The sequence below is a fragment of the Falco punctatus genome, assembly GCF_963210335.1.
Source record: "Falco punctatus genome assembly, chromosome: 8".
NCBI lineage: Eukaryota > Metazoa > Chordata > Aves > Falconiformes > Falconidae > Falco > Falco punctatus.
In genome coordinates this window covers 18,780,879-18,806,226 of record NC_137588.1, presented here as the reverse complement: position 1 = coordinate 18,806,226, position 25,348 = coordinate 18,780,879, and the positions used below count along the sequence as shown (strand labels likewise).

The window sequence follows — 25,348 nt, the reverse complement described above, 5'->3', positions numbered from 1 at the left end:
GCTCTTTGTGCCTCTTCCCCGCAGGAGAGAGCTGCGAGGACAAGAGCCCCCCCGGGCCGGCCTCCAAGCGGGTGCGCACAGCCTACACCAGCGCGCAGCTGGTGGAGCTGGAAAAGGAGTTTCACTTCAACCGCTACCTGTGCCGGCCGCGCCGGGTGGAGATGGCCAACCTGCTCAACTTGACCGAGCGGCAGATCAAGATCTGGTTCCAGAACCGCCGGATGAAATATAAAAAGGACCAGAAAGCCAAAGGCATCATGCACTCCCCCGTCGGACAGTCCCCAGACCGCAGCCCCCCCCTGAGCGGCCCAAACCACGTCGGCTACTCCAGCCAGCTCCCCAGCGTCAACAGCCTCAGCTACGACGCGCCCTCGCCCACCTCCTTCGCCAAATCCCAGCAGAGCATGTACGGGCTGGCCGCCTACACGGCGCCGCTGAGCAGCTGCCTGCCGCAGCAGAAGCGCTACGCGGGCGCGGAGTACGACCCTCACCCCATGCAGAGCGGCGGCGGCGGCTTCGCCAACCCCAGCCTGCAGGGCAGCCCCGTCTACGTGGGGGGCAACTTCGTGGACTCCATGCCGGCCTCGGGCCCCATGTTCAACCTGGGGCACCTGCAGCACCCCTCCTCCGCCAGCGTGGACTACAGCTGCGCCGCCCAGATCCCCGGCGGCCACCACCACGGACCTTGCGATCCCCACCCCACCTACACGGACCTGTCCTCTCACCACACCTCTCAGGGACGGATGCAGGAGGCGCCCAAGCTCACGCATCTGTAGCGGGGCAGCGGCCGGCGGGGCCCGCTCCCCTCTCCATTACCTCATTTTTTCTGACGGGACAGTGTTACTTTGCTCTCGAGTGCCAACAGTATTAGTGGATTTGTCTCCCCTAGAAGCTCCTCTCTTTCTTCCGCAGCCCCGAGTAGGTCCGTGAGCAGGAGCCTTTCTCTTAGAGCTGTTTTAAGCATGACAGTGCAATATACTGCAAACCGAGGGACTGATAAGCTGGTAATGATGTACTTGAAGGTAAGTCTTAGAGATGCTGTAGTGTTAGCAGCCGTCATGCTGAGGTGTGTTAGACCAGGCGTGAGCGGTGGGAACTCGCCCGCGCGTAAGCTTATTTCAGAGAAGTTAATTTATGAATTCTTCCGTAACGTAAGGATCGCATCGGACTAAATGATATGTATTTATTATTTTAAGCGAGACATTTTTGTATCACTGATTATTTATCCTCGTCTTAATGTATTTATGTGGGTATTTGTAGAGTTTCTTCACCAGTACTTCGAGAGAGCGATTCAGGTCCGTGGTGACTGACATTTCACCTATTTAGTATATTCGGTCTGAGCTAGTTGAGAGAGTAGTCTTGAACAGTTGTAACAGTGGCTGGTGTTTGTAGTTTATGTAAGGGTTAAGTAAGACAGCAAGTCGTGAGTCATTAATAGAGTAAAACAAACTGTGGCATCACACAAAGAGCCGTTACACTTTAAAAGAAAATATCGAAAGTATTTTTAAAGTATTTATTTCTAACCGGCTGGCCCCACTCGAGCGCCTCGGTGGCTTGGCTGGCAGCAGGCTCGGCCGGGTGAAGCCACCTTTGTGGCTGGAAGCGCAGCCGCTTTGAGGAGGTGACCTACAAAGTGGGGCGCTTGGCCATCTTGTTTCAGATCAAATCCTGCATACGGAAACCTCGGTGAGGTTAACATATATTTATTGACTGGGTATCTGTCGCACATATTATTATTTCAGTGGGCTATTTTATTATTTTTTTTTTAATTACACTCTGGCTATCTGAAATAGGAAAGGAATTAGAAGCTTAGAACGCAAAAAAAAAAAAAAAAAAATTAGAAACCCTCTGATAGTGCTAATTTCATTAGGGTCTCCATGGCAATCCGCGCAGCAGCTGCTGCCTCCTTTGTTATTTATACTGTTGTCTTTATAGTAACCATAAATCAATTTTTTAGACATCTTTCGAAGCCCGAGCTTTTCCTCTTGTTTTTCATAAAAATAAACTTTGAAAGAAAATTGACAATCAGATACACGCAGCCGAAGGGGAGTCGCCGAGGCAGGGGGGGTGCGGGCAGCGGCCGGGAGGTGCCGCCGCACTCCCCGGCGCCTGGCCAGGACCGTCCCGTCCCCTCTGGCCGCGGCAGAGGGGCACCGCTGCCTCTCTGCCACCAACGGGACAGTTAACATGGGGGTGGGGTGAGGTGGGGACAGAGAAAAAAAAGAAAAAAAAGGATCGATGCTGTGAACCCTCGTGTTTCCTCCTCTCTAGTTACACGGCTGTGTTGAATCCCTCGCTGGATTTACAGAGATACTTCTTTTGTAAACATTGTCATTAAAGTCTCTTCCTGACGGTACATGTCGCTCTGAGAAGACTATTCTTATCTCTTTCTAAAAGTGTCGAGTTAAAGATTAATCCGAACTTCTGTATTCCCCACCAAACCATCTGACGCGCCACTTCCCAGTTTGACAAACACTGCAGCTCCTACTCCATTCTCTAATGACAGGACCTGGCATTCCTCTTGTGAGAAATATTTTAACTTCTCCAATTCTGGTCAACACAGACAAGTTTTCTTTCTTTTATTTTCTTCTTTTCTTTCTCCTCCCTGCTTTCTTTCTCGTCTTCTGGTATTTATATTTGGCTGGACAGTAACGATTCAAAATATTACTTAGGGTTTTATTTCCCCCTCTGTGCTATTTTAACAATGTCGTGCTACATTGAGAAGTGTATCTTTCGTTTAATTTCACTTTTACCCAAGCAAATTTGGATATATGTGTTGTAGGTCTGTAAACAAAACAGAACAGAATAAAGTGCTTTGTTCGGAGACATATTTTAACCATTTTGAGCCCTAAAATTGTTTTCTATGGAAGTTTTCACACAAATTGTTAGAAGCTCCATCCAGGAGTAAACAAAACATACAAACAATGCAAAAAGTAAGGCTAAACACCACTTGTGAATTATACTTCTATAATATTCCATAAATATATATATATATCTATGTTTGTATCTCCAAAACTTTCTGTAATCAATGTACCCATGACTGAAATTGTCCATGTAGGGTTTCATGTGTGTTCTTGAAAAGACAGTCTGTTTTGCATCACCTGCCTCTATCTTCGAAACAGCAAGGCACCACCATTTCTGCAGGGCTGTCCCTGGTGTAACCCAATGTGCTTTTCCCAAGTGTTCCCCACCTTCACGCTCTATAGGCTGTTCTTCAGTGTTTGCTCTGACTTACACTATTAATTCTTAAATGTGTTAAGAAAGAAAAGGCCATTTATAGATAGCCCTTCCCCAGACCTGAGGAAGAACTGGGTTTTGGAGGAGTACTGATCACAAACACGGTGTTACAACACACACTGCCCTGAATTATTTTCATAGTGCAGAAAGACAGGGTTTGCAGACTTGGCTTCCAGTGGGGGAGGAGGAGGAGCATGTGCGAGGGAGAATCTTCTTGTAAATAAATTCACTTTCTTCTCTGTGACTCTGGCAGAGGTGTCTCGTTTGTAACGCGATAGAAGTCCATGATGATAAACCTAATTATTAGAAGTAATGTTACTTTAGCGAGATTGCTGGCATTTTTACAATGTTTGTACAAGCATCAGCCATCTAGAGGAGAGAGACACTTTGGCACAAGCCAGACTTTTTCTTGGCCCATCATTTAAAACCCATAAATTATAAACAACCCCCTTTCACACTCAATAGGAACTCAGATCCTTTGCAACAGCATCTGATGTGATGAACTCCGGTCACCTATTTAAAACACAACTCATCAGCCAAGGCCAGGCCTGGGGCTGATCCCAGCCTTGCCTTTCTCTGCAAATGGGAGCTATAGCACCCCTTCCCCTCCTTCCCTGCTCCCTCTGCTCCAGACCCATAACGAGGTCACTGAGCCAGGGCCTCTAAGTGTTGGCAGTGCTGCAGCAGTGTCTGGGGTAGGGAGCTGCCGACAGCACTGGCTGAGAGGTGTCAGGTGCACTGAGCTTCAGCAAGGCCATGCAGGTTCTCCTGTTCAGATCAGCAGGTTTCAGGTCTCCACATGTTGGTTTGGCCCTTACAGCAGTCCACCATGGGTGGATAACAGGGCTGCAGCAGTTTCCCTGCAGCAAAAAGGACATGAAGCTCTAGTGTTCAGATGAGGCTTGGTTAGCTCCATCCAGCCAATGCAGGGCTGAGCTGCCTCTTTGCACCCTGTTTCTTTTGAGGGGGGTCCCATCCATATCCCTCTGTCTAAGGCCTAGTGAGCAGCATTGGGGCAGGGGAACCTAGGCAGGCACAGCCAGGGGTTCCCAGGGACGCCACAGTCTTGTGGGTGCCACTTGTGTGGGGCTGGGAAAACAAAGGCAAATGCCACCTGCTCCATTAGCAAGCACTCCCTGGGCAGAGCACTTCAGGCTCCCAGTTCTGGTCCCTGGGCACCCCACATGGCTGCCACCATGGGACCCTGCCTGAGTCACCCAGGGCTGCAGGCAGCCTTGCCCATGGGTGAAGATGAAGCAGCTGGCTGCACACCCAGAAGGCAAGGACAGGTGGGGTGGGGGCTGGCTGGGGGAGGCTGGCTAAGAAAGAGGGAGCCCACCAGTGTCAGCTAGAAGCCCCCTGGCTTTCTTGGGGACCAGCTGTGTCATTGTTGCTCCATGACAAGAAGTCTGAAAGTGGGATCCACTACTGGGGTCTCCGCACTCTTCCAGCCCTGTGGAACAACCTGCAGGATGGTCCATGCACAGAAGGGACTACTTGGAGAGGGAAAAAAGGGGGTCAAGGGACTGCCAGGGTGCTGCTGGAAGGGTGCCTTGTTGACAGGTGTTGGCTGGGGAGGGAGGGAAGGAGCTGCAGGTCATAATGCCACCTTTCTATGTGCCAGCCCGCCCTGTGTGCCAAGCGGCTGGATACAATGGCAGCCAGTGAAGGCGCAGCGTGCTGCACAGCGGAGAGGCCCAGGCGTGCAGCATCACCGCAGTAGACCTGCCTGGGAACAAAAGCTGGAGCCAGCCAGGCAGCACAAAGGGGCTGGTGCTGACGGGGCAATTAGGGCCGCAGTGGCTGGCTGCGCACCACGTGATGTTATATATTGATGAACCAGCTACCTCTGCTTTTAAAAGGTGCAAGATGGGCTGGACCAGAGCTCCATTGGCTGCAGCCACTTTCCGGGGACTAAGCAGCAGGTTTATGCCTGAACAGGCAATGGCTCTCCGTTCTCACGTGAGCAGCAGCAGTGGGTACAACGTGGTCCTTGCTAGGAGTGGGGCTGGTGGGGGAGGGAGAGGGCTGGCGCTATTAAGGGTGATCAATCACATGATGAGCACTTTTCACTGGACAGCGGTTCCTCCTACTTCTGCTAGGGCCTGAGCCAGCTGGGACTCGACCAGAAACCCTGGCCAGCAGAGGCAGAACCCAAAAGCCATGGAGTAACATGGCAGGTTGGGATCAAGCCCCTTTGTCACGGAGGCTGAGGTGCAAAAGGGAACACAGTGAGGTGTCCATGCCTGCACATCCCCAGGCCTCTGCAGATGCTGGTCAGGAGCAGAGGTAGGCCTTTGTCTCCAACTTCAGAGCCCAGGGTCCTGAAGCTCCCTGAACTGCTCTGAGATGAACCCCAGAAAGGCTTAGCTGCAATAAATTTTCAGCATAAATTGTAAGCATAAAGCTGAACAAAATTAGCATGGATCTGTACTAGGCAGGATGAGGTCTTGTGGGTAAAAGTGATCCCGAATGTATAATTTGAACACTTGGGTTATGTTTTTCTTTATTTGCTGATGTGCAGTTTTTCTTGCAACAGCATAAGGTTTAAGAGAGGGTAGACAACCCTATGCTGAGTGAGGTGCATAACCTCGATCTTCCCTCCAAGGAACCTGGGCTACCTTTTAGGATCTCTGGAAGCAAGAAGGGCTAGGCAAAGCAGAAATCTTGGCTGCTGGTGCTTTGACACCTCTGTTTTATGCACAGCAGTGTGGCTTACCTCGATACCTCTGGGTTATCAATATGCATAATTTTTCCTTCCTACTAACTTCTCAGCCACCGGACAGGGAACAGGGCATTACGTGGCGCAGAGGCCTGTGTGGAATTGCTCTTCTGGGCAAATCCTTACAGAAAGAGGGAGGGACTTTCCTCTTCTCTGTGTTTGTGCAGAGGATCTTTGTAGTTAATCACATGTACTGGGAGAGCAGAGGTCCCTGTCCCAGGCCTGCTGAAACTACCCCAGGGACAACCAGGACAGTGGAACTTGTGGCAGGGAAATATTGAGGGCAAAGGGAAACACACCTTCCTCAGGAAAGCACGAAGTGCCCTGCCTGCCTGCAAGGGCTGTGCTTGTGCTGGAACTGAGCCTGGCTTCCCCAGAGTGGCAGGATGATTCCTCTTCTTTGCCCTGGGGTCTCTGTACATCCCTGGTTTTATCCACTTTACAAAATGAACTCCCCGGAGCTTCTCCTTTTCTCATAGCCTTCCTCGCAGGGGCCTTTGATAGTTTGCCTGGGTTAGCAGGGCCACCGCTTAAATCCTTGGTGTTTGCTTACCTCTCTTTGGGATGCTCACCCACACACTGGCTATCTTCATGCCATGGATGTACATCCATTCCTACGTATTGCTGAGAACCAGCTCTCCCTAGCTGGCAGTGTCATAGCAGCAGAGGGGCAAGGACAAGGTCATGCTTGAACCAGGCCTTCCATGTCATTTTCCTGAGGGCTGGGGAGGGATCTGTTGAATCTCCTATGTGTTAGTATTGTGACAAGCACAGAGGGTGGAGGCTTGCTCCAGAGAAGAAAGGCAACACGGTCCAACATCAAGAGGTCTCTGGCTCAGGGCTGCCGCTGCTTTCAACACACACACTGTGCAAGCAGCCTCCCCAGGGCACTGCTGGTTAGTGTCTGCACCCAACAGGGCTCAGGGTTTTTTAGCTGGGCTTGTTCCTACATCATGTCTTAATTTCACAGTGGCTGTCAAAGGTTTTTCAGTGGCCCATGTGTTTCCAGAAGCGTGGTGGCACAGGAGTTGGTTTGGTCCATTGTTCTCACAGAGGTTTCTGCCCCAGCAGCTCCCCGGGCTCATGCCATCACTGCACTGCTTGCACAGATGTCCATAAAGCTCCCAGCCATTCTCAAATTGCCTTTGACAGCATTATGTTCCCCCCACTCTTCTTTTTAACCCACTGTTCTTCTTCCTCCTTGTGACATCCAGGGACTCTTTCCATTAGACTTCTTGCAAAAAACCAGCTGCAGTCACTCAGTTTTGTATCACTGGCAGTTAGCTATTTATGTCTGAACACTGTGAAATTTAGGAGCATAGAAAATTGCATCCCCCTCAAAAGCCAGAGCAGCAAGAGATTCTTTGCCTGTGTTTAGCCACTGATTTCCAATTTCCTCATCCTTAAACAGTCCTGCAAAAACAAACAGGTAACAAACAAGAAACTTGGTAATAGAATCCAGCTGGGTGAATGGAAAGATCTTATGCTGATGTGAACATGGACGGCTCTTTTAGTGTTTAAAACACAGCTTTAGGTGTAATTAAACCAGTTGCAAACAGAAGACTCAAGTAAAGCAGCAGCCCTTCTCCAGAGCCAGTGCTGTCTGCTTCGCTGCAGGCAGGAGTTTTTTACAGCAGGGAAGACTGAAGAGCACAGATGCTCTCCTGCATGGACAGCCTGTCTCTGCTAAAGAGAAAGCCTGGTGTTCCTAGGCTTCTGTTTTGTCAGAAGATGGTATTTTCTAAACTGCTGATTGCCATGGGTATGCTGAGCAAATTTGTATCATCCAGAATTCAACTGCTTCCTCAAAATGTAGGTTTCCTGACAAGGTGTATTTGATTAAAACTGTTCTTCTAATTTATACCTGCATCCTCTGCAAATGGAAATGTAGGTGATAACCCATTATTACTGCAGCAGGGCAACACAGCTCAGAACAGTAAACAAGTCTGTGTCTGGAGAACAGCTAACTTCAGGTCTCTGAGCTTACAGCGGCTGCTCTGCCTGTAGACTCTGAGTTCCAAGCACATTAAAGCAGTAATCTGTATAGCCAGCCTTTGCTCTGTAATAGTTGCTTTATAGCGGATGGGCTGGATGAGCTGGGGAGAAAGCAGGGCTGATAGAAGACTGTGTCGTTGGTTAGATGCATATACAGGGAAGTGCTCCTGTGTCCATGTGGGCTTGCATCTGCCTGTACCAGGGATGTGTCCTCTGCAGGAAAAAATCCCACCAGGCCTGCTTGGAAGCATTGTCTGGGCATAATGGTGGGCCAGCTAGGGCTGAGCTGCAGAGCACAAGTCTCCATGGGAAAGAGTTGAGGCTGAGTCCGTGAAATGGTCTGACTGCGTCTCCCCAAGTCCCTTCTCTGTCATGAGTCAGACCTCTGAAATCAACAAAAGACCCAGAATTTTTCCTTCTCTGGGGAACCTGGTTGCCCTTGGGTGGTTGCACCATGTCTGGTCCTTGCAAAATTTGTGGCAGCGAGCAGCACTTGGCCAAGAGCTTATAGAGCTCTTTGGGCTATTGAGTGTAAGGCAGTAGATGACGGGCGAAGGCATTTCAATTTCATGCTTTTATTTAGAAAGAAAATGATTTTTTATAAGGTACCATCCTTGCATTTCCCAGCTGAGTCCACATCTACCTCCTAAAGACTTAGATAGTTACACATCTAATTCAAAGCAGCATGATGTAGCCTTTCTTCATGTTCCTTGTCTGTCCCCAGTCACCAAAGCCCAAGCATGCTTGCTCAGCACACCCTTTTGCTGTTCTGAACAGCTTTGACACATGGTTATCAGTTGATGACTTGGATGAAACCCATCATTATCCAAATCAAACATATGTATAGCTCAGACTGGATGGTCAAGCATCACTTGGAGCCATTTAGGGAAAGATGATCACTTTCAGAGTCCAGGCTTCATAACCTCCATGCCTGTTCCTGTTCCCTGCTGTTCTGGGGGGATGAAAGCCAAGAGAGAGAGCTGGAGGGTTTGGCTGGGCAGCGCAACTTGGTGCACTCTCTGCCAGCTGCAAACCCTCAGTAAACAATGCTGAATCGCCAAGGGAAAAATGAAAGCCCATTAACGGGGTGAGCCTGGGGATTCACTTTTGAGAGGCTGCAGAGCACTTATCTGATGGAACGAGACCATTAAGTGCCGCGAGGTGCAGCAGCCCCCCCCTCACCAAGGGTGCGGACAGCCTGGGGGTGCCTGCGCAGCCCGCTGCTGCTCCGGCTGCTCCCTCTGGCTGCGTGGGCTCCCGTGGGAGCCTGCGGGGGCCTGGCCAGTAGCAGAGCAAGGGGAGGGGGCAGAGGTGCCCTGGGACGGGAGCCCGGGTAGCGGGAAAGCGCCGGCTCACCCACCCTCCAAACTCCCGGCAAGCGGCTCCGAAGTGCCCGGCAGCTCCGGCGAGTGCAGAGCGAGCGGCCCGTCGCGGGGAGGCCCCGAAGGGCTCGGGGGGCTGCCCGCCCGCAGCCCCCCGCCGGGCCTGGGCAGTCGGGCGTGGGCAGGGGAGCCCGCGGCGTCCGGGACCCCCGATGAAGGCTCCCCCCGCCGGGCTCCCATTGGCCGCGGGGCGGAACGTGCCGCCCCGCTCCCGGCCCTATATCAGGGCAGTATTGCCCCGGCGGGGCGCGGGGCAGGTGCGGGGAGGGGCGCTGCCCCGCGGGCCATGGACCTGGGGTACTTCCCCCTCGCCTGCCCGCCGGCGCTGTGCCGCGGGGCCCCGCAGCACCCCTGCACCCGGCGGGGGGGCCGCGCCTTCCCGGCGCTGGGCACCGTGGCCAGCGCCGCGCCCTCCCCGCCGCCTGCCTGCGCCGGGGCGGTGGGGTGCCCGTCCGCCCCCGCCGCGGCACCGAGCTGCGGCTACCGGCCGTCCCGCGGAGCGGGGCCGCCGGGCTACGCCACGTCCATTTTCCCCGGGAGCGGCCGCCCGCCGCCGGCGGCGGAGCCCGGCCGCCCTTGCCCCGGCGCGGGCGGTGGGGGGCCGCGGCGCCTCTCGCCCTGTCCCGGGGCCGCCCCCGCGCTCGGCTCCCCGGCCCCCGCGGCGGCCCCGGCGGCGCCCCGCACCTTCGAGTGGATGCGAGCGAAGCGGAGCCCGCCCGGGAGAAGTGAGTGGGGCGGCGGGGCGCGGGCGGGGGCTGCTCCCATCCCGGCTCCCCTCTGCCCTCCTCCTTGCCCCGGCCCCGACCCCCGCCTCGCTCCCTTCCCCTATCCCCGCTGAAGCGCGGTGTTTTTCGGCGTTGCAGGCTGCGCGGCGCCGTGCGGGGGGGAACCTCCCGCCTGCCCCGCACGCACCAGCTTCAGCACCCGGCAGCTCACGGAGCTGGAGAAGGAGTTTCACTTCAGCCGGTACCTGTCGCGGGCCCGCCGCCTCGAGGTGGCCCGCTCGCTGCGCCTCCGCGACGCCCAGGTGAAGGTCTGGTTCCAGAACCGCCGCATGAAGCAGAAGAAGCGGGAGCGGGAGGCGCTGGCCGCCCCCGCCGCCGCACCCACGGGTGCCCCGGGCGGCCCCGCGTGAAGCCCCGCCGCCCCCCCGGGGGTCTGCGGGGCCGGGCGGGAAGTTGCGGCCGGCGGGGCACCCGAGGTGGCCTTTCAGGCGGGAGTGCGGCGATGCAGCTCCGCTGTTTTTTCTGTTGCAACTTATTTACAGTTTTATTTATGAGGATTCAGGGAACGGTGCCAGCCCCGAACGCTGCTGCTGAGTTTCGAGCCGGGCCGAGGAGGCAGCGGGTGGGCGCAGCTGGGAGCTAACGGGGGCTGCCGCTCCCTCTCTTTATGGGGGAGGGGGGGGCTGCCCCAAGCTCCCGACCTCTTCTTCGTATTGCATTTAAAAAGAGATCCGCAGGCTCAGGCAGAGTTCACACAGAAGAGGGGGAGAAACCCCGAGAAGGCAGAGCAAAGTAGAGCAGGGAAGACTTCTTACGGGAAGGGGCAGGGATGGCCACTGCCACCAGTATGAGTCCAAGATCCCCTTTTGAAAAAAGTGCCCTTGTGTTCTGTCCTATCCTTCAAAAAATGCTGCAAAAAAAGAGGCTGTTTATGCTTGTATTTATTCCTCATTCGTTCCTATTCCTTTGCTGATGTGGCCAATTTAGTCCAAAATCTGTTCAGTAACTGTGAGGGAAAGTTTTAAAAGAAATAAAGTCATAGGAGGAACACCTCTTCCCATTCAAACTGCAGGGGTGCTGGGATTTTCCTTGAAGAGGCTGCCCGTGACTGGGCATCTGCTGGCTCCCAGCACCGCTTGTGTGCCTGGGCAAGGACAAGACAACATAAAGCCTCTTACGAGCATCCAGGGCCAGGCTCTGAGATCATCCAGCTTTCCCAGGCTTGATTGTATCTTATGGTTAAAGAAATGCACCATATTAAATCAGTTTGCAACAAATCTTACCACAAGAAAAACCTCAAAGACCTGTTAAAGTGCAGAAAGATGCCCGGGTTTGACCACAGACCTCTGCCAGTGAAAGACCAAGAGGATTCCTGGATCTTTTACTTGGTGTACTTGTTCAAAAAGAGTGATGATGACTGATTCCTCCATGCAAGCGCAAAATTCACCAGTGATCCTCACTTCTCACAATTTTGTCTTTCCCAGAGATAAAATTCAGTATCAAAGTGGACAAAGGAGCCAAGTTTAGACTTTTCCTACCTGTGACTGGGAAAGCATAACACCAATGCAGAAAGGAATGACATCTGGATTTATGGGAATGTGATTTTATTTATCTGTGGCACAAAACTACTTTGGACAAGTCTCTGCTCTGGATTTCTCCTGGGTGTTGGACTTTAAGGTGCAGAACACATTGTAGCACCAGGGGAGATGGATCTCAGAGGATCTGTGACCGCTGCTGTTTGGAAGCCAGGCCCAGACACCAACATTTGTTGGTCTTTGTTGGATGCTTCCTGGGCAAAAGGAACAGAGAGAGAAGATGAAGGTGGAGGTTTCAAATCAGCAAGTCCACGACGTAAGGGATACTTATTCTCTATAGTACCTTCCATTCCCCAAGGCACCCTTCTGCTTACAGGCTTTTTTATGAAGATTTCTCTTCAGCCGAGGGACTGGGAAGCCACTGCTGATGGCAGCTTCAGCAGAGGTTGGTGGGAGCCCTGGGAAACAGTATGCTCCCAAAAGCTGGACAGGTACATTGGAATGATGCTGCGGCAGCAGGCTTACGGCTGAGCTAGGGCAGGAGGCCTCCTCAACAAGGAGATGGGTGCCCCCACAGTGAGCATCTGAGGGGGGGACCTCCCAAGACAGAAGTGTTTGGTTATGCATCATATCCTGACTGTACCTGGAAAGTACAATAAAGCTAGAGGCTCATGGTTGTGCATGCACACAGAGACATTTTTGTTCTGTATATGGTGTTATGGTTCACATCCCACTGGCTGGTTCACTTCATGGGTTATCACTGAAAAATTCTCAGGATAGAAGTACTCATGTGAAACTAGTTGCATTCAAATTATGGGGTTTGCAGTTCTTTATTAAAGTAATGACACCAAACAGGCATACTGCAGGGTGATCATTCATTGCAAAGTAGGAAATAATATTTCTGCCACTTGTTTTGGAGAAGATGCTATTTAAAGTAGAATAAAGCAAAATCTGGTAGAATTAATGAAAATTCAAGTAAATCAAATCTGTTTTGCAAGCTGAATATTACAGGCAAGTCAACTACTATCCAACCCTTTTCACTGTTTTTAAACTAAGTTTTTACCAAGTCTCCTGTTAGTACTCCTTGTTTTTTTTAAACAACAAATAAGCATAGACATGTAGCCAGAATAACCCATCTTTCTAAGAGCATATGGTTCACATGTGAACTTTAGAAAACAGCTGTGTTTTCAGTTGCCTCCATATTTGTCACATGTCTATGGGGTTGCTGGTTTGGCAGGCTTTTATTTTCCTAATGATTTTGACATTTGTGCTAGGCACTTCAGGTCAGAGGAATGTTTTCCACACTGCTGGCATGCTCCTGTGCTACCAACATGGAAAGAAAGATTCTCATTGATTTCAGCGGTGCTGGATCAGGCCATTAAAACACACTAAGTCTTTTATAATGAATGTTTTCATGCTGTATATTTTCCTGTATAAATAAATACATGTGCCGGCCTTGTAGCAGTGCACAGTTCTGTATCCATCAAAATGACACAGCCTGAATATAGAGAGATTTACTTGCAAATTAAGATGAAACCTTACAACTCTTTTATGGCAGTCTGAATCAATTTGCTACTATGAACACAACTATATTCTGTTTTAAGAGCCAGTACTTAGTACTAAGTGTAATTTCTGCTCACATGACAGGGCCAGTTTAATAGGATCTTTCTTCTTCACGAAGAGTGTTAGCTGTATGAGGATTAGATATTGCTCCTTTGCACCATTCTGTCAGCAAGATACCCTAAGGAGCTAATGCAAGTCATGTGCCAATTCCTGAATAATTAAATAAAAATGCATGTGATATACATGGGTGCACACATGAGACAAATAAATGATAGATAAGGTCTAAGATTCACTCATTTCACATTAATCCCAAGAGTTGTATCTCACACATGTTCAATTTGATGCCTAGCAGCTGGAATCAGGTTTTAGGTTAGGCAGATAGAGGTAAGAGCACAAGCTGCAGTTCTCACTGCAATCAGAACAAAATATTCCAGACTTACCTCAGTAGATAACCACCACTATATAATTTATCACAAATTATGAAAATACTATTTCCTGGCCTTATTTTCCCTCAAACATCATTAGAAACCACAGAAAGACCATTCTATTTCAGTCACATATTAGTTTTTGCCTACTGACTATTGCTCAAAGGGCCACAAGCTACAAAGAGAAGTGAAAAAAATAACTTTTTTAATGTGTTCCCATTTTGCCTGAAACAGAACAAAAAATTGATTTGGAAGGCTTCTAAGGAGAAGAAAGTTGTAAAATTACTGTTCCTAAGTGGTATATGTGAATGTAGAGATTTCATATCCTTTGGATAGGTACGTGATAACAGAAAATCACACCTCTTAGAAAACCAAGCTTAGGCAAGAACCCAGGCTTGCTTGGGTATCTGGCTTCCCATGTGGAACTGAATGAGTATGTTATTGCTTGCAAATACAGTACAGGGAATGCTTTGCCAAGGGTCAAACCAACGACTCTGGTTTATGGTATGAGCTGCATATACAGGTTTATTTTAAGCATGAAAGAGCACAGCAGTAGGCCAGAAAACAAAAATATGCAACCCAATCACCACATTTTAATCTCCTTTTAAAAGTGTGCCATTTCCTCTATTTATTGGTAAAACCTGGAATGGTGGCTTATGCATAAAGCAGTATAGATTATTAGTAGAGAAGAACAGACTATTACCTCTTTTAAGAAAAATCTTTGCAGGCAAAATTACAAAATGGAAAGACCTCCTTGTAGTTCCAAGCACTTGTCTCTAGCAGCTAATAAATCATACTTATGATTTGTCCTGCGCCACGCTGTTAGCCTAAATTCCAAGGAAATCCCGAGAACACTTGCAAATCCCTGATGACCAAGGAGAAAGATGTATGGAGAGAAACCCCAAATAAGACATGGTTGTTACCAGCTTATCGTTAAGAGGTGACTGAAGTTTATGGGAAACGCGTTCTTTTTCTATTGGCAATATATGGTTACATATAGCTATATGTATATGTGACTCAATCTCAACCATCATTCTTTATGGCTTTTCCTAATGTCTGTGAACTAGAGGAGTCTTTGGCCAGAGAAAGGCACTCTGTTGAAAGAAAGAAAGGTGAACCAAATGACAAATCATTCCATTCCCTATTGTAACAATGTCTGTTATTCACCTCCCTCCCCAGCCATATCTCAAAAATGCCACCCAAATAATTCTGGGCAATATATATGAAAAGATACTACCCAGAGCCAGTGTCTTACTGTATTTTAGTTTTATCCAGAAATCATTTGCTGTTCTTGAGCACCAGCCAAGTGAACAAAGTAACCCTCAGCTGTGCAACATGTGAATCTTCCTTGGCTAAAACTTATGCTTGCATAGAGTGCTAAAATCTCAGATAGAGATAACAGTCTTTAAGAACTATTTGTAAGCAGGACAAGGCTCCCTTTATTATTAGACCACTGGCCCACAAAAAAGCTTTTCATAAACAATTTTGGTTTTCTTGTGTTTTTGTTTCCCCTAAAGGCAACAGCCCCTGGTGATTAGCAGATTGAAAACCAGCAGTCTAAGTAAACAAACAAATACATGAACAAATACAGTCAGTTCCTTCTCTACCGGCCTATCAGACTTCCCACCACCTGGAAAATAGATTTTTTTACTACACTTCATCAGAAAGCATAGTGTTACAAATAATAAACCACAAGAATTTTCAGTTTATTCTGAAAACCAAGGCATTTTTAAACCAGGATGGTGCATCATGCCTTATGAAAATGTTTAACAGGTCTAACTCAAGCAGTCTGGCCCATGGCCCTGGCCCTGGAGTGAGACCCCTACATCCACCAGCATGGGGGACACACCTAACCTGGGTGCTTGTCCCCTTACACAGAGAACAATGACCTTTGCAATGCATCAATCCACGCTGCTGTGGGTCTGCATAAAATTACACCCATGTGTGTTCAGTGTGTGAATTTAGTGGATCAGGAGAGCTGCTTCTGCTGGGCAAAAGAAACCATTCCTTCTGCCCATACAGCCTATGAAAAACACCCACACCCCTGTAATATGATTTTGGTTATATTAGTATACCAGAAGAATCTGAGAGCTAAGGCTTCTCAGCCATTACTCTTCATCTTAACGGTTGTGCTACACTAAATCTACATTCCTAATGCCCCTTTTTATGTTCCTTTAACAAGTAAGCTAGATTAGACACAATAAAGTTTAGAGTGGTATTTGAAAATAGATAAAAATCTCACTAAATTTTTTAATGACTACTCAGATCAGATTTTGCCCAGTTACTGTTCAGATAATGGAAACAGTTTCGAATCCTGGCAATCTCTACTATCAGATCCCTATGCTAAGCATAGCTATTGGAATAATTATTTGTAAACCTCACACATTTATGGATTTATAAATTATACCATTTAGGTGGAGTGACATTTTCTTCAACATCCCAGTGTATGAAATGCAATTATAATTATCAAACACTGTTAAAAGCCTATCAACAAAACCTTCTATCCTTCCCTTTAGAAATTTAGCTGAGTGAAAGCGTGGTAGGTACGTGACACCAATGGATTATAAAACCCATCTTCTCATGCTGGAGAGACTAGACCCCAAAACACAGTGCATGCAACAGGATGATGTCTTACAATAGGTCCAAGATTTTGTAAAATTTTGTAATTATAACCAGCACTGTGACTTTCATTCTAATGTGACCAGGCAAACAAAAAAATGGGACAGGACTGTTGAACACCCTTAATGTCAGGTCTCACTTAAGAAATGGATCACCTGGTGCTTCTGGTTGATTTTCAAGGTGGTACCGTAATCTGATTTGGGACTTCACAGGTGTGAATTGTTACAGCAAGAGCCACAGGAGAAAAGGACTATCAAAACTCTGGGGCTAATAATAAAGGGAGGGGGGGGCAGGGGGTAGGAGAGTGTGTGGAAACAAAAAAAAAGAAAAAAGCATTACAACCGATCTGCATGTTGTCAGTGTCATCTATGATGCTGTTTTGTCTGTCACCTGTGATCTAAGGCCTGCAACAGAGCTCACTCACCCCAGAGGCAGATGGCCATACTTTCAAGAACTGGAAGAACATGGCTCTGGCTTGTTCTTCTGAAGATTTTTTCCTATGTTTAAAATCCATTGTATTTAATAAAAAGCTGATGGCATGTCTGAATGTTGTTGGCAGTGGTCACATCCAGAGAGGGACAACTGGATCTGCTGTCACTGCCAGCCTGCAATTTGTTTCCTAAAGCCCTCATCAGCTGCAGGCTAGCCTAAGCCTCACTGGTGGCTGTATGACGTAGAAGCAATGCCACCAACTGCTCACATGTGCTGGGTTTGTCAGTCTTAGGGCTTGTTCTGCATTGGTCCTGCCTGCATTTGATGATGCTGATAGTTGAGACTGACTGGCCATCTGACTCATCAGTGTAAGTGTTCTGTACCAGAGTTGAGATACATTGGCAAGCCCAGGCATTCATTTTACTAAACACATTTAATTCTGAACATCTGACTAAGAAGGCTTCAGATCCCAACAACATTACTCTTGTAACTTTTTCCAGCCTTCAGGGAACTGAGAGGAGGTAATGGATTTGGGATGTCATGCTTACACATGGCTGCTAGCTGGACTAGGTTGGAATTTAGCTAGCCTGTGCTCTCTGTACACTCATGGTAACTGAATCTGGCTGATGTGGCTCAAAATATTTCTCAATCAGGCATTCCTATTCCATGTCTCAGTGTTCAAAAGGCTTCAAAGTGCATATTCTTTGCAAAATGTCCTGAAATCATTGCTGCACTATTTTTTATTTCTGGCTGCTTGGTCCCAAACAAGACCAAAGGAGACACCTGGTGCTTTTCTCACATCCTTCTACTGGTGCCAGGAAAAGGATCAATCAGATCTGCCACATCTCCTTACAAATCTCAGGAGGTACCCAGCCTCACCAACTCATACCCACTACTAAAAAGACAGTATGTTTTTAATCTATACACATTCAAGTTATTTCAGTTAGCATAATTTTTCTCCTTACCACAGTTGTACCCTGGGGAGAAACTATGTCAAGTATGAACTTCTACAGCTGTAATGAAGATAATGGCAAAACTTCTCTTGTTCCTTTTATGGAACAAGGCAATGATTTTAGATGGAGTAGATTCAAATTCTGAAGTTTCTGCTATGTTGTATCTAGTGAATCAGTTCTCAGTCTCCCTTAAAAATATAGCAGGGCGCTCTTGTACGGTCAGGCTATATGTTTAAACTGGAAGTGTTGACAAAAAAAATAGAGAAAAGCTTCTGATTTATGAGATGTGGGGGAAATGATTCAGAAAATAGAAAGTCACTTCTATGTAAGCTTTTCAAAAAAGGTTTCCCATTTGGAGGCAGAAAGTTTATAAAAGGTCATTCAGCTCTCCAGTGTTTAGCTGTAAAAACAGAAAAGTCAGTATAAACAATGCATTGCTTCTCTGAGGACTAAGTAATCAAGCAGAACAAGTCAATGGCTCTTCTGCTGAAGTGAGATGGACATCGTGAAAAGCCAAGAGCTAAGCCCCATCCCAGCTCAGAAGAGACAGCACTCATGAAAGAGCAAGTTCATGTCCCTGCTCCAGCTTGTTGGTCTCCTCCCTAGAGCACTGCCCAAGGATATGGACTCCGTGAATTCTCTACCAAACTTTCTTCTTAGGTGTTAGAATTTTCTGTTGGGCTTTCATGTTGCAAAAGAGTCCTATACATACAACTGATGAGGGTCTTTTGTAGGTGGGTCTTGCTCTTTCTCTCCTTCTGAGATCTTTTAAAGGGGTTTTGGTTTTATCCCAGTGTGGAATAGCAACACATTTTTAATCTCAAAAATCTTTTGGGACAAAGAAACCATTTCCTGCCCAGCTCTACAATTAATCACAGCACATCCCTCTTACAGTGTGCTACAGATAAATAATTCATTACAGCTGCCTCTTCCCTCCACGCAGGCAGTTGTGATCATTTCTACAGGAGGAAGGAGAAAGTTAATTCTTTCTATGCCGGCCTCCAGAGAAGGATTTAGATTCTCTCACAAGGAGCTTTGATGAATTAATAAACCTCCTCAGTATTTACCACACTTGTCCAGAAACTGAGTTCAATCGCAGCTCCTTAATTTTCCAGATAACATCTTTAGAATTTGAGAAGACTTGCCTAACCAGTGCCTACAGTCAAACTGTGAACAATTATTCTTACTTTCATTAACAAGATGGGTCAGGATTTTGCTGCAGTATGAGCTATACAAATATCAGGATGAACCTTTACAGCCATTGCTACTGCAAGTTGGAGTCATGATTGCTGCTTTGACATTTGTGCCATTTTGACAATGCAGCCCTGATCCATGCTTTAAAAAAATTATTTGCTGGTGTCTGGTCAATTAGGGATTATAAAAAGATAGACAAGAGTGGAAGCAGTCTGTTAACACAGCTTGGATCCAAGGGAGCCAAAAGTAGAGTCAGTTTGGCAGGGAGGGGAGAGGAAGACAGCGCAGACCAGTGCGGTAGCATGAGCAGGGCAACCAGGGCAAAGTCCCATTGAAGCCATTAGCTCTCTTCTGGGAGCTCCCCCTTGCAAGCCCCTCTGATCTGAGATTTTGCTTAAAAGCCAAATCCTGGTCCTATATAGCATAAGCTATGTGAGCTCTGTTGCTCTAAATCCACCACTTGAGAGAAACATGCTTCACATGCAGCTGAGACACTGCCAGGGTCCTGGGGGCATTGATGGCCTGACCAGCCTCACCTGGGACCCCCCTCACACCCTGCCCATCAGCCCAGGGGATCTATTTAAAGCTCAGCCCAGAGCAATTGCCCTGTTTGCCTAACCATGGTTCTTGCTTAGTTGGACCCTCACTCATGAGTTGATGTCCCTGACCTCATGGAGGTGCGTGATGCCTTGGGCTGAGAACAGTAGGATGGGTTGTGGCTGTAGAAGCCCTGCCAGCCTGCTGAGCTTCCCCAATGAAAATTAAGTTAAAGTGGGGAAGAACAAGGTCTGACTTCAATATCTTAGCTATTTCAGAGCATGGGGAAAGCTTCCTCAGCAGCTGCTGTGAGTAACAGAGATATGCAAGAGCCTGGGGGCTGGCAATGCCTCCAGTGAGTAAAACAGTGCAGTTGGGATTTCTGCACAACTACTTTGATGCATGCTCAGGGCAGCTGCAAGGACAACAGATGTGCTAAAACAGACTTGGCACCCCTGAAAATCTGACCCTGTTGAATAAAAGAAGGCAGGAAAGGAGGTGAGAAAGGGAGGAGAAAATGATTCATCTAATTGCTTTCATTCACAGCTTGAGATACCCTGTTTGCTTTCAGAAATGCTCTTCTTGTGCCTCTTAAAACTCTACGAAAACTCTTTCTATCCTCATGTGAGTTGTTGGAAACGCATCAGCATTAATTGATTCATCAGTTACCTATGCAGTATCTTCCATAAGTGCAAAGTGGTTAGTGTTAATACTCTGACTACTGCGTTTTTACAGAAGCATGTTCCTAGAAATCATACCTTATCATGTTTACACAACTATTAGACCAAAATTTGTACCTGCCGGAGTATGCAAATAAGAGAATACTATCAGCAACATGCAATTAATTTTATCATTATAAGATATGCATGAACTGCCAAAAAAAAATCTTCATTGCTTTCTCTGTCATGGATGCTACCACAGGACATACATGCCAGCTTCCCAAGGAAGTGCACAGGAGCTGCAGAGGTGAAAGTCTGGCTTCAGGTTTGATTTCAGGTTCTCATATAAAATGGTACCTCCTTAGTAAACTCACAGGATTGTGTGTGTAACTGAAAAACATGCAGCTTGGCCCATACTTGGGCAATTTTGGCACCACTCCTCACACTGAAGAACAGTGGATTGCATGAAATAGCTGATAGGAAAACACTTGCATTAAAGATATACTGAATGCCCTGTGAGATCCATTTGATCATGCTAGTCCAGATCCATCTGTTTCTGTTGCTCTGTGTGCTTTGCCAGACTGTTTAGTGTACAGAGAACCTCTGGCATGAAGTCATGCTAAAAACACCCTCCTGCTGCTGCCTGGCACTGGATGTGTTGGCAGGGAAGGATTTACTCAAGTCTTCCTTCATTGCAGAGATTCCCAGCAGCCATAATAGCTTTTTAAAGACACTGACAGGCAGCATAGTGCAAAGCAGCCCCCAGGATGCCCTAAGTTACACCAGAGGGGCCGCCTGGCCACAGGCCAGGTGAGGAGAAGGTGATTCAGGGCTGGTTTGTTTGCTGTCTCTTGCTACTGCTTGGCCTATTCTCAAACACCAGCCATACCACACAAGCAGTCTTCAGAGGTTTCACTCATCAGTGAAATTTCCACACAGTTTTCTTTCAGAGAGAACCATTCCTAATTGAATCTATGACTGCCAGCACTCCTGTGCCTTGAAAAGGCCTGGCTTCTTAGAGACCTGCTCCATGGAAATGGAAAACAGCGGTTTGGGCAGAGGTCCCCTGTCATGTGCTGAGAAGGTGCTCTGCTGTATGGGCCCAGCCAGTTGTCTTGGGATGAAGAAAGGTCATACTGCAAAACAGAACAACTCTGCAGTGTCCTCTGTCACCTTCACAAACTTAAGAATTGCAAGCGACACCTAGCAGAACCAAAATTTGGAGACTCTCATTCAACTGTCTCCACTTTCTGGTGGTTTGTTTAATCTTATGTCCTGTCATACACTTGGCCAGCTAGACTGTAATTCGAATGGCCAGCAATAGTGGATGTGTTAAAAAGCTAACAGCTTAAAAAAATGCAGAAGACCAAAAGCCTTTCATTGCCATCTTCCAATTCTTCTTGTAAAAATATTCCTAACAATTATATCTGCAAAGGACTTATACTACACGTATAATATGCACTATTGATACCCATACATTTTATTAAATATTAACATGGAACAAAAGAATACAAGCTAAACATACATGTTAAAAGCTGTCTAAATAATATTAAGGGAACTAAAAAGAACATCTTTTCTTTTTTCCTAGGCAGAAGATTTATCCTATTCAAATTCTATTCTATTTAAAATGGAGTGTATGTGTATATGGCCTAGCCCTGTTTCCCCAGCAGACAGTGTAACCCTAGCAATTAATACCTTACCTGGTAAAGGCAGTCCATGTGGAGAGATGCGCTATGAGAAAACTACTCCATCTTTTGGGCATGCCTGTGTAAGGTGAGACTCTTATTAACAGGTAATGGTTCTACTAGATCCACTCCGGTTGACTTTCTGAAATGCAAAGCCCAAGGGACAAACTAGTTTTCCAGAGGTCCCTTCCAACCCTCACCATTCTTTGATTCTGTGTGATTCTGTAATTCTGCCTTTTGGTTTCCCTTGAAATCCTATCTGAAAGTGCATCCTTCCCTCAGCACTGAAATCAGGCGCTAGTACCTTGGGATCTGCTGTTAAGCTTTTAAAATCTGTGAAAACTGGGGAGCTTTCCATGGCATGGAGTAAGTATTACCAGAAAGAAGTTTGTTAATTGTGTGACCAGCTGAAGAAATGATTCACATACAGGCCCTGCAGGAAGCCAGGCTCACAAGACCGATGACTTTCTTCAAAAAGCCGGGGGAGGCAAGAGGAGTATCAAATAAAGGTAAAGGTGGTGATGGAGTCGGTTTCATTATTACTATCTATCATCACTGCAGGTCTCCCTGGAGGATTTCCTACAAGATACTCTGCTAAAGCAGTCATTTTAGTGGGAGCAGGGAGGAGGACTGGGAATGCAGAAAGAAAAACCACTGCTCTGACCTGTCCCAGAGAAGGGAGCTTAAGCATCTGTGTCCTGCCACACACTGAAGGCATGGGCTGAGCATCATTCAGTTTTCATCCTGTTTTGGCTAATTGTTTGGATTTTCATAGATTTCTGCTGGTGTGTGTTTGTTGATACTTGCTGGATTATTTCCTGATTTCTGTTCCCTGACTTAGTTTGTATCATCCACCTTCATTTCTGGAGATGAGCTCTTTGTATTGAACCGAGCTCTACAGAGAAACCTTCCTCTTTAATTGGTGCTAATATTGTGGATTTGGCCTAGCTCACACCTAGTTCAAGCTCAGCCTTATCAGGGCAACTTCTGCACTGTCTTGTGGTTTTAGCCTTCTAAATACTGTTGGTGGTGAAAGGACTCAAATAGGACACACCATCTTAATTTAGTCTGTTATAATCTAATACAAAGCCACACAACTACTCAAGACTGCTCGGAGTTTCTATAATTCAGTGCTATCCAACCTATAACTGTAACTAGAAATGCAGCTTTCAACAGCATTTAAAAATAATCAGTCCTCTTCCACATTACTGTTTTCAGGCCTCGGTCCATTGTTCCAATGTATTTACTGGCTCTTCTGCTTTTGCCCTAATATCATGCTTTGCTACCGTGTGAAGAATATTTTTAGTAATGACACTTTGTGATTCAATAGTAAGCATCACCAGAGGACTTCCACATACTTTGCAAACATTAATACATTTCTGTATTTGTTCTATATCTTCTAGTACTTGTAAGATCTTAGAAGACTGAGATATCATTGTGTTATCTGTCCTTCACAGTAGAATAAGTCTATTTGATAAAATGAGATATTCTTGATTCTCACTAAAGTGTGGCTAGATAAATGAGGACCAAGAGGCACGCAGACTAATGGACCACATCCACTATGCTCTCTGCAATCTACATATTTGATGTGTAACTTAATTTTATGGCTTTTTCCCAAACTTTGGATAGTCTTAATATTATGGAATCAAGATTAAGAAATTAGTGCTTGTTTAAAGGCAAGGTGTACACCTCAAAATGCAGAGTTTGTCTTATGGAATCTTAATGTGAGATGAAGAAAAGGCAGCTGTACCCTTCACCGAGTCCCTTTAGTTATAACTTATTGTCCCCAAGACACTTCAGGAAGCATTTTGGTACCAGGACGTGGAGGACATATTCAGTATGCTCAGTAAAGAAAGCACCTAAGCTTCTCAGAACAACCTTGTGTCAGATTCAGATCATTTAATGCCCACCTTGTCTCCCTTCCTCTGTGATTTGTGTTTTAAAGGTCAAACAATTAATGGCCCAAGGGGTACACTGTTCTGACCTGTCCAGGGGAGCGGTGTGTTCCAAAGCTGTGCAGCTAGAAGCAGCTCTTTCGTTCATGTTTGTATCAGGGAAGAGTTCTGGCTCGCCATCAGCAAGGCAATTTCAGGTGCTTAGAGGCTGGCCTTTTTTCTGCTTTCAGCCTCTAAACCATATTTAGCCGTTTGTGTTAGCTTCAGAGAACTCATGAGATGAAACCCACGCATGTGTCAGAACTCCGCACAGATGAGCGGCAGGGGAATGAAGGCTTGAGTCACCTTGCTGGGGAGACCCTAGAGCTGGTGACAGCATTCCAATCGCTCTTTCTACACTGAATTAAAAAAACCAAACACCCCCCCTGAACAAACCACGAAGAACCCTGTTGGGACTCTTCCATAAGAAAGGAATGTAAAATAGTCTAACTTGTGTCTTTCAGTTCCTTAAGATACTGCCTCCCCACGACACGTGGGGTAGGCTGAGCTGCCCTTCCATCCCAGTAGAGCCTCCCTGTGACTGGGGACTCAGCCGCAGCAGCCGCGATGTTCCATCCCGACGCTGCCCTGCCGGCCCAGCGCAGCCTTGCCCCGGGATGCTCCCCGCGGGGCCACCGCGCGGGTTGCACACGCCTCACCCACCAGCAAGCAAGAGCTGCAAAACGCCAGCAATGCTCCCTCCGCGCGCTCGCATTTCATTTTGCTATCAGAGTAACGCTGAAGCGCCCGCGGCACCTCGGGGCCAGCCGCCTCTGCACGGCGGAAGGCTCCGGCGGCGAGCGCCAGGGCTGGCCGTGCCCGGGCCGCCGGCCGTGCCCTGCGCTGCCAGCGCATCAGCCCCGGCTTCTTCCCGCTATTGGCAGCCCCCGGTTCTGCTTTCGGTGCCCGCGCACTCCCCAGTGCGGGGAGTTGCTGCGCCGTGGCGAAGCGCGTGGTTCCGCCCCGCTGGGGCTCCCAGGGGACCCGAGTCCAGACGGACGGCTCCTCAGACCGGACCGAGGCGGGTGACAGCAGCTCCCCAGCGCCCGGTTATCCGCAGGCGCCGCTCGGTCGCCCTCCGGACCCACTGAGCGCCGCCAGCGAGCAGAGCCCCGCGCCGCGCGCGTGCCAGCGCCGGGCCGGGCTCCCCGCCCCGCGTGCCGCCGGCGGGCTGAGGGGGCCGCGTGCGGGGCCCCGCCCCGGGCGGCGGGGGCGGGGCAGGCCCCGGATGCAGTTGCTGCCCCGGCGGCGCGGCGCCCAGTTCCTGTGCGTGCCCTCGGCCTGCCGCCGCCCGCCCTGCGCGACATGTCGCTGGTGGCGGAGGCCTTCGTGACTCAGCTGGCCGGTGAGGGGCGGGGGCGGGCGGGCGGCGGCCCGGAGAGCCGCGGGCGGCCGGGCCCAGCTTCGCGTCAGGCGCCGCGCTCCGGGTGGCGGCCTGAGGGTGGCGGCGGGGCAGGAGCCGCCCGGGTCCCCTGGGTGACCCCTCAGGACGGGGCTGGGGCGCCGTGGGAGCGAGCCGGCCACTCGTGCCGGGGGGGCTGCTGCGTAGGGCCAGCGGCAGACCGGGGCTCCGGGTGCCGTACGAGGCTCGGTCCTGCGTGCCTGTCCCCTCGCTGGGCCCCGAGGGCAGCTCGCGCTGCGCGACTCCCCGCGGAGCACAGGTTCACCCGGCCCCCTCCTTTATGGGGTCCCTAGCCCCTAGCTGGGCCAGAGCGCCTGTTTACTTTGATTTAATAACTTTTCTGTGTTTA

The 25,348-nt window shown here is 48.5% G+C and overlaps 3 protein-coding genes across 8 annotated transcripts in view; all 3 read left to right on the top strand.

Moving 5' to 3' along the window:
• HOXD3 (homeobox D3) overlaps positions 1-9,590 on the top strand; it is a 37,857-nt gene extending 28,267 nt beyond the window's left edge. For 3 of the 6 annotated variants that reach the window (XM_080400515.1, XM_080400511.1, XM_080400510.1), the window contains one exon: positions 25-9,590. In XM_080400515.1, the coding sequence (XP_080256641.1) occupies positions 25-776 (752 nt within the window). In that variant the 3' untranslated portion in view covers positions 777-9,590. The remainder of the gene's footprint in view (positions 1-24) is intronic. The other 3 variants (XM_080400514.1, XM_080400512.1, XM_080400513.1) reach the window with 1 other exon arrangement.
• A 21-nt stretch (positions 9,591-9,611) lies between these two features.
• HOXD1 (homeobox D1) lies at positions 9,612-16,385 on the top strand. The gene is made up of 2 exons (XM_080400523.1): positions 9,612-10,061; positions 10,200-16,385. The coding sequence occupies exons 1-2, from the start codon at positions 9,623-9,625 to the stop codon at positions 10,469-10,471; spliced, it is 711 nt and encodes a 236-aa protein (XP_080256649.1). The 5' UTR covers positions 9,612-9,622; the 3' UTR covers positions 10,472-16,385.
• Positions 16,386-24,788: 8,403 nt separating this feature from the next.
• Positions 24,789-25,348, top strand: part of MTX2 (metaxin 2) — a 35,360-nt gene continuing 34,800 nt past the window's right edge. Inside the window, exon 1 of the mRNA XM_080400424.1 lies at positions 24,789-24,942. Within this exon, the coding sequence (XP_080256550.1) occupies positions 24,903-24,942 (40 nt within the window). The 5' untranslated portion in view covers positions 24,789-24,902. The remainder of the gene's footprint in view (positions 24,943-25,348) is intronic.